This window comes from Triticum aestivum, chromosome 2A, assembly GCF_018294505.1.
Source record: "Triticum aestivum cultivar Chinese Spring chromosome 2A, IWGSC CS RefSeq v2.1, whole genome shotgun sequence".
Taxonomy (NCBI): domain Eukaryota; kingdom Viridiplantae; phylum Streptophyta; class Magnoliopsida; order Poales; family Poaceae; genus Triticum; species Triticum aestivum.
Window position 1 is genome coordinate 70253273 of NC_057797.1, and position 7104 is coordinate 70260376.

General features: G+C 47.4%; 2 protein-coding genes across 3 annotated transcripts; one reads left to right on the plus strand and one right to left on the minus strand.

Annotated features, from left to right (window-relative positions):
* The first annotated feature begins 962 nt into the window (after positions 1-962).
* Positions 963-2565, plus strand: LOC123187553 (actin cytoskeleton-regulatory complex protein pan1). Its single transcript, XM_044599441.1, has 6 exons — positions 963-1230; positions 1317-1358; positions 1447-1500; positions 1593-1646; positions 1984-2037; positions 2132-2565. The coding sequence occupies exons 1-6, from the start codon at positions 1174-1176 to the stop codon at positions 2264-2266; spliced, it is 396 nt and encodes a 131-aa protein (XP_044455376.1). The 5' UTR covers positions 963-1173; the 3' UTR covers positions 2267-2565.
* Positions 2566-2611: 46 nt separating this feature from the next.
* On the minus strand, positions 2612-5923 carry LOC123187552 (pentatricopeptide repeat-containing protein At2g32630). Of its 2 annotated transcripts, XM_044599440.1 has the most exons (3): positions 4269-5923; positions 4006-4177; positions 2612-2930 (listed from the first exon to the last, which is right to left on the minus strand). In XM_044599440.1, the coding sequence occupies exon 1, from the start codon at positions 5888-5890 to the stop codon at positions 4274-4276; it is 1617 nt and encodes a 538-aa protein (XP_044455375.1). In that variant the 5' UTR covers positions 5891-5923; the 3' UTR covers positions 2612-2930; positions 4006-4177; positions 4269-4273. The 2 variants fall into 2 exon arrangements, with proteins under 2 accessions (XP_044455375.1, XP_044455374.1); XM_044599439.1 differs by having other exon boundaries at positions 4006-5921.
* Positions 5924-7104: the final 1181 nt, after the last annotated feature.

Below are 7104 nucleotides of genomic sequence, written 5' to 3' on the forward strand. Positions count from 1 at the left end.
CCTCGGGAGGGGACCGACACAGGGGCGCCGATGGCGTCGAGGTCGATGCGAAGTAGTGAAGGGTTTCCCTCATTCCAGAGCTCCCCCCACTCCACGCCCAACAACTAGATCTGGCCGGGCAGGCTGTAGCAAGGGGAGGAGGCCAGGATCCAGATCCGGCAGAGCCACCGGTGATCCCGCAGCCATAGAGGACCTCCGTCGCCCTACTGCCGCCCACACGGACGGAAGGGACGACCAACTCCTGCGACACCATCCACCAGTGAGATCCGCGCCGCCATCTCCACCCGAGGCCGCCGCCTCGGCTTCCTGAGCCCCCTGCGACGGGGCAGGGTAGCAGAGCCTCGCCACCACCTTCATCGAAGGCCACACAGTCGGGCCGGCGGAGTCCTCAGGCGGAGGCGGGGAGGGGGAGAGGGGGAAGGAGGGTTCGAGGCGCTAGGGTTCGGTCGCCCTCGAGTCGAAATAGGTAGTAAAGTAGTGATTTTGGGCCCAATTCATATATTTTTTTAAATTGGAATTCTTATCCTAGCTCGGCCTACTCGCAAGATGTTAGCCTTCAACCTGATTACATAAAGCATAGTACTTCTGATCAATTTGAATATTCCATTCCCTATTTCCTTGAGCGCTTTCACCATTAACCCACCCTACGAGGGGCGACGCGAGAGCCGGGGGGTTTTGGGTCCGAACAGGTGCTTTCTCATACCATTTTTGATCTCGAGTGACCATTATGTCCAATTTCACTGGTTAAAGTTAAAGGGGTGACAAACTGGGAGATGGAAATGTGTACTTAATTCTTCTTCTTTTGATTGTACATACTTATATCTTTACGCTTGCTTCTCGTTCTCTGCAAGCCCAGATGCTACAAACAAACCCACCGAACGCGGTCATTTGCATTGATTCTCAGCAGAGCGCCGGTGGATCACATGCTGCATATTCTCGATCTCGATCTGAAAAGCGCTGGAGATCTGCTTCCTCTTGTCACTTACGTACGTGACATGCCTTCGAAGGCGGGAGACAAGTGTCTGCAACCAAACCCAACAACTTTGCTTACGTTTGAAACTAAATGCACCTTCAGACAAGCGTACACCAGGTACTACAAAGCCTGCAGCGTCGCGCTCGATCCACCCTCCCTGGCTCCCTCCCCACCGGCGACCGATCAAGCCCCAAGCCCAGATGGCGGAGACCGCCGCCGCGACTCCGCCTCCTGCTCCACCGCCAGCGACCCGCCCGGTACGAACACGATCCATTGCCAGCCTCTTGAGCAACAGTAGCCCAGCTTCCTTCCACGACGACTCTGACCCATTCTTGATCTGCAGAAGCTGTCGGGTGGACTGGAGCCGCTGGACGCGCGCATCAAGGTCAGGCCACTTCCACGGCGCATCATCCGCTTAGCCCTGCTTGCTCGGGTTTTAATGGCGATCGGCTGATTTTTGCGGTGGTTTGCAGGAGCTGACCTCGTCGCAGGGGGAGCTGCTGGCCAGGATCCAGAAGCTCAAACAGGTATCGTATACGGGCCGTTGGATCGCCCTTGTAACATGCATCCAAGGGCTCCTGTGAGCAGTTTGACTTTGACCTTGGACCCTGTGTTCCAGGACGTGCAGAAATGGCGCTCCGACGTTGAGGCGCAGGTCAAGACCTGCCACAACGTGAGTACCACTACTCCGTTACTACTTTTTAGTTCGCATATCAGGTTTGCTTGAAGTTAAACTTTTTAAATTTTGGCTAAATTTATGGAAAAACATATCTACATTTACAATACCAAATCAATATAATTAGATTTTTATTGTGAAATATTGTACTTAGTTGGTATTGTAGATGTTCATACTTCTGAAACATATATTTGATTAAATTTTACAAAGATTGACTTAAGATAAACCTAATATGTGAAGTAAAAAGACACGGGCGGAGTAATACAGTTTCCGCGGCTCTCTGTTTACCCAGGCTGGGATGAATTACTTATGCTGACGGTTAAGTTACCTGTAGGAGCTTGTGGAGGTGAAGGAGGGCCTCGCTTCTGAAGTGCAGCACCTGAAATCCGTGTGTCCTCTTTCTGTCAAACTTTTTACTACTTTCTGGCTCTGTGTATCCTGTAAACATTTCAAGCTCACATTGTGTCATTTGTTGCTTCAAGGACATCAAGGAAATCAGGGCTGCTCTCCAGGAAGAGAAGGCAAGCTCAAAAACGGAGCAAGCCAGGAAGACACAAGACCAGGTACTCAAAACCGGTGATGAACAGACGGAGCAACAAACAGCGGTGCAAGCATGAAATTTGCGGCCCCTGATTCAAACAGAACTTGTGCTGGTGGATGTTCAACTTACTCCTGTGGACCACCCAGAAAAGTAGGTAAATACATAGTGGTACTACATTAGATCAGGAGGGGTAGATATGTATATGAACTTGCTTGCACATCGCGCTTGCTTGCCACATGCCAGTATACCAGCATCAGCAAACTGAAGTGCGTATGTTTCAAAACCCTGCAAGAGTGAAACATTATAAAATGGACAAGAATTGCTTATTTTGTAACAGTTCTATATACCATGTATTTTGAAAAGGTACTTGAATTAGAGAAATGGTTCCATAAATACTCTGAATCAAGTCCTTTTGTAGCCGATTTTACACACCCATTTTATTTCAGAGAAACTGAACGTATGGTATTACTAACATAAGAAGCTCACGGCGCTGCAATCCGCAGTGAGCACTAGGTAATACTGCAGTAGCATAATAAGTTAACCATGGAACTTCCAGAGAGAAGAACTTTTCGAATAGGTTAGTGTATAGTGTATAGACCAGATCTCCGCTCCTCGCCTCGTTTCTGCCATTTCTCAGTTGCACAATCCAGAATGGTGGTAGAACTTTAAATTGATTGCGGTTTGGCAAGAACAGAGAACGCAAATCTTTCAATACTGACTGTACTGTAGCCAAACCAGACCTGCAAGCATGAAGCTGTAAAATCAGAATCACAGGGTTCAAACCATGTGTATCATAGACGTGCCACTATAAGCAAACAGAAATTAATCATCGATTGCATGATTTAAGCCAACTGATAGTTTACGCTTTGGCTAATACTAGTTCAATGTGCATGACCAATGTCATGATGGCAGCAGCCTATTGGTGGTTACAGCTTCCCATGCCAACCTAATTGCCACCACATGCTGTGGTTACAAGAAAGCGGTGGATCAAAAGTTCAAAAAAAAAATCCCGTGACATAAATTCATAGTTTGGTACATCTAGTTATCTACAATCAGGCCACTAAGCATATCAAGTTCACTACGGAAAGGAAACAGCTTTGCAAGACCAGCAGACCACAAATCTTTGGCCAACACTTCTGAAGATTCTACCATTCATGATTACCAAATCAACTAAGATAGTTATTACAGTTTAAAGAGGTTCTAACTTCGAATACCTGTCAAGAACTAACAGAAAGACCATAATAGTCATTACTGACATCCAAAGGCTCGGCTTGGCTAACCTCAAGTGAAAACATGAACTTCCGGAGTATGTCAATATAACTATATTAAAAAATACATGTATGCCAGAGGAAGAAACCAAAGCCAACATGTCCTAAATTTGAGAGTCAAAGCAAGTCAACGCATTAGAAGACAAGCATAAGGATGACAATTATCAAGACTGCCAAACTGAAGACTGGGCGGGCATTTATATGGTGTTGTTAGTATAATACTTGCTCACTTCAGCACATCATGTCTGGACCCTCAGTTTGAAGGTTTATCAACTAATTCAGTTTCAAAAATGAACTTACTATAACTTTTAACCTATTCAGCAAATAATCTGATCCAGGTGCCAAATATCCAAATTCAATGCACCAGAAGTAAGACAAAAACAATTAACATTGACATGCTCCAAAATAGGCAAGCCCCTCATCTCATAACAATTAATCATTCAGTACATCCAAAGGCCTGAAACCCTGAACAAAATAATACGACAGTAGGTTTCTATCCATTCAGATGTTCCAGTCAACACGGTAAAACCAAGCCTTTGGCCCTCACCTTACAAGATGTCCTCCTCCACGCTCCTCCATGTGGAGGTGCTCGGCGGCATCGAACTGGTACAGCACCAAATCAATGTTGTGCCAGTCTTTCTGCGGTCCTGCCTCGAACTGGTAGCGACTCCGGATCCCTGTAGCACATCAGCCCTGGGCATGGCAATGGCGCTACCAGCCTTAGTGTTCATGGTGATTCATGTGAGAGAGGATTCGGTCAATTCCCTTACGGTATCATCTGTTAAGAACAATAAGCCTGACAAACCTTACATTCCTCATGGGATTTCATGTTTTCTTTTATCTGTATGGAGGCTTCCAACAAGCATAGAATATAGAGTATCATCTGGAGTCAATCCAGCTGCCAACATATTGTCATACAACTGAAAGGCCTCCTCTGATCTGCCTTCCTTTGCTAGACCTGATATCAGAGCTGTGTATGCCACAACGTTAGGTTTGGCACCCCTCAGCTTCATCTCTTCAAACAACCGCAGTGCCACATCCACCTTCCCATTGACACAGTGCCCATGAACTATTGCTGCGTAAGTGTATACATCTGGAACAAGCCCTTTCTTCTCCATCTCCTTTTTGAACCGCTCGGCTTCACGTATGCTCCCATTCTTGATGTACCCGTCAATCATGACATTGTAGGTTACGACACTCGGTCTTGACCCCTTACCTTCCATATCTCGGAACAGCCTTCTTGCCTCTACCATGTCACCCTCCTTGGAATGGATGCTGATCAACGTGGTGTAGCTGACATAGTTTGACTCAACTCCATTCTCGGTCATGATATGCAGTAGCTTCTTGGCCTCTTCCATTCTATTCACCCTGCAGAGCCCACACGCAAGCGTGTTGTATGTATAGACATCCAACTGGATGTCCATCCTCTCCATGACTGCCTTAATTTCCAGGGCCTTGTCCACCATGCCATGGCGACAATACCCATCAATCATCGTATTGAAAACGATTTGGTTATGTCTTACTCCTCTCACCTGCATATCCTTCAGCAACATCTCAGCAGCCTCCATCTGCCCAATCTTGCAGAACCCATTGATCAATGCTCCATAAGTACGCTCATTCGGCTCGATGCCATTGCCAACGCATTCGTCGAACACCTCAGACGCCCTCCGCACATTCCCAGCCCGACAATACGCATTGATGACCGCACTGTAGAAGTAGACATCGCCTGCGACATTCTTCCTCTTCATCTCATCAAACACGGACTCAACCTTGCTGATATCGCCAGCCATCGACAAACCATCGACAAGGATCGTATACGTCCCGACAGTCGGCTCCACGCCTCCACTCTCCATCTCCTTCAGCACCTCCGCGACCCGTCCATCATTCTTCTGGCGCGTGTAGGTGTCGAGCAGCGAGTTATAGCAGCACGCGTTGAGCTTCACGCCGTGGCTTGGCATTTCGTCGAGCAGGCGGCGGGCGTCGTCCATGCGGCCGGCCTTGCAGAAGCCGTCGACGACGACCGAGGCCGAGAGGGGCGTGATGGAGCCCGGGCAGGAAGCGAGCGCCTTCCTGAGGAGCTCGGCGGCGGGGAGCAGATGGCCGGTCCGGCGGAGCGAGAGCAGCGACGAGGTGAGCGAGCGCGGGTCGAGGCTGCCGAGGCGGGAGACGGTGAGGTCGAGCGCCTCGGCCGCGCGCTCGGGGACGCCCGCGTCTGCGTACGCGCGGAAGAGCATGTCGTGGAAGGCCGCGACGGCGTGCCGCGGCGCGGCGCGCGGGAGGGAGCCGGCCGCGAGGTCGGCGAAGGGGACCGCGAGGAGGGTGGGGGTGAGGAGGGACGGGAGCATCGACTTCGCCGCCCCGAAGCGGCGCGCGGCGAGGAGCGACGCGAAGGCGGCGAGCGGCGCCGGCCGCGCCTCCGGGACGGACGCCATCGTCCGTCGGCGGCAGAGGACGGAGGTGGGGGAATGGGACTAGTCGGACTGGGCCGTGCTTTCTGTTTGAGCCTAGGCTTATCCTCCGCCATCTAGCGCTTTGGTGGGCTGGATCATACAGAAATCAAATGTCACTTCCATTAGCGCTTTGGTGGGCTAGAAAGAGATGAGTGGGTTATCTAGTGTTTTTTTTCATATAAAGTTGAATTTTGAAAATGATTTATCTTGAACCATGCGTTTAAATCACAAATTATTTTCACCGTTGCATTTCCCACGTCAAGATTTTTTAAATTAGATCACATATTGATTTCGATGAACTTTTCTCGGCGAAATCTATGTTGCAAAACTATACTTCACATGGTTCTTCGGAAATGTACTATATTATGTTTCACGTGAAAACACACATGTGTTTCGCTTTTGGCGAAGCATAGAAGCACACTTGTGCTTCTTATGAAAGCACATATACACACACACACACGTGCTTCACCTTTTGGGGAAGCAGAATTGTGCTTTCACGTGAGAAGCACAATTGTGTTTAACACGGAAAGACAAATGTGCTGCACGCTCATGATAAACAAAAACTGATTTTTTTCCCTGAAGAAATAGGGAAAAAACATAGGAAAAACTGACGACAAAAGAACTAAACAAGAAAAAAGAAACTCGAAAATCATTCCGATCTGATAAGTGTCCAGTGTGCGATACATGAAGACCCTGCAGCGCACCACATCAAAGCGTCAAAGTGCGCTTATGGCCAGAAAAAAGTGCCCCCAATAAGGTGGCACCCTCACCAGCCCATATATGGTTTGGGGTAGCTTATATACACAATTCATACCGGTTTTTGTAACTTTCGCCCTGTCTTGGTACGGCTCCGTGATCTATTTTTCTTCTCTTTTTTCTCTACTGGTTCTCCCCTATTTTTTCTGGGTTTTTTTCATCATTTCTTGTTTGTTATGTCTGCTTTGTGCTTTTTTTGTATTGTATTTCCTTTGTAAAAAAATAATAGTATCGGCCAGTGGGAGTATATATATATATATATATATATATATATATATATATATATATATATATATATATATATATATATATATCGAGCCAAATAGTTACATTTCTATTGATTCACTACGTAAAATTTGACATAAAAAATAAAAATATAGGTCATAATACAAGAAAAATTGCAGTGTATGTGTATTTTAGGCTATGTTTTTACGTTTGTA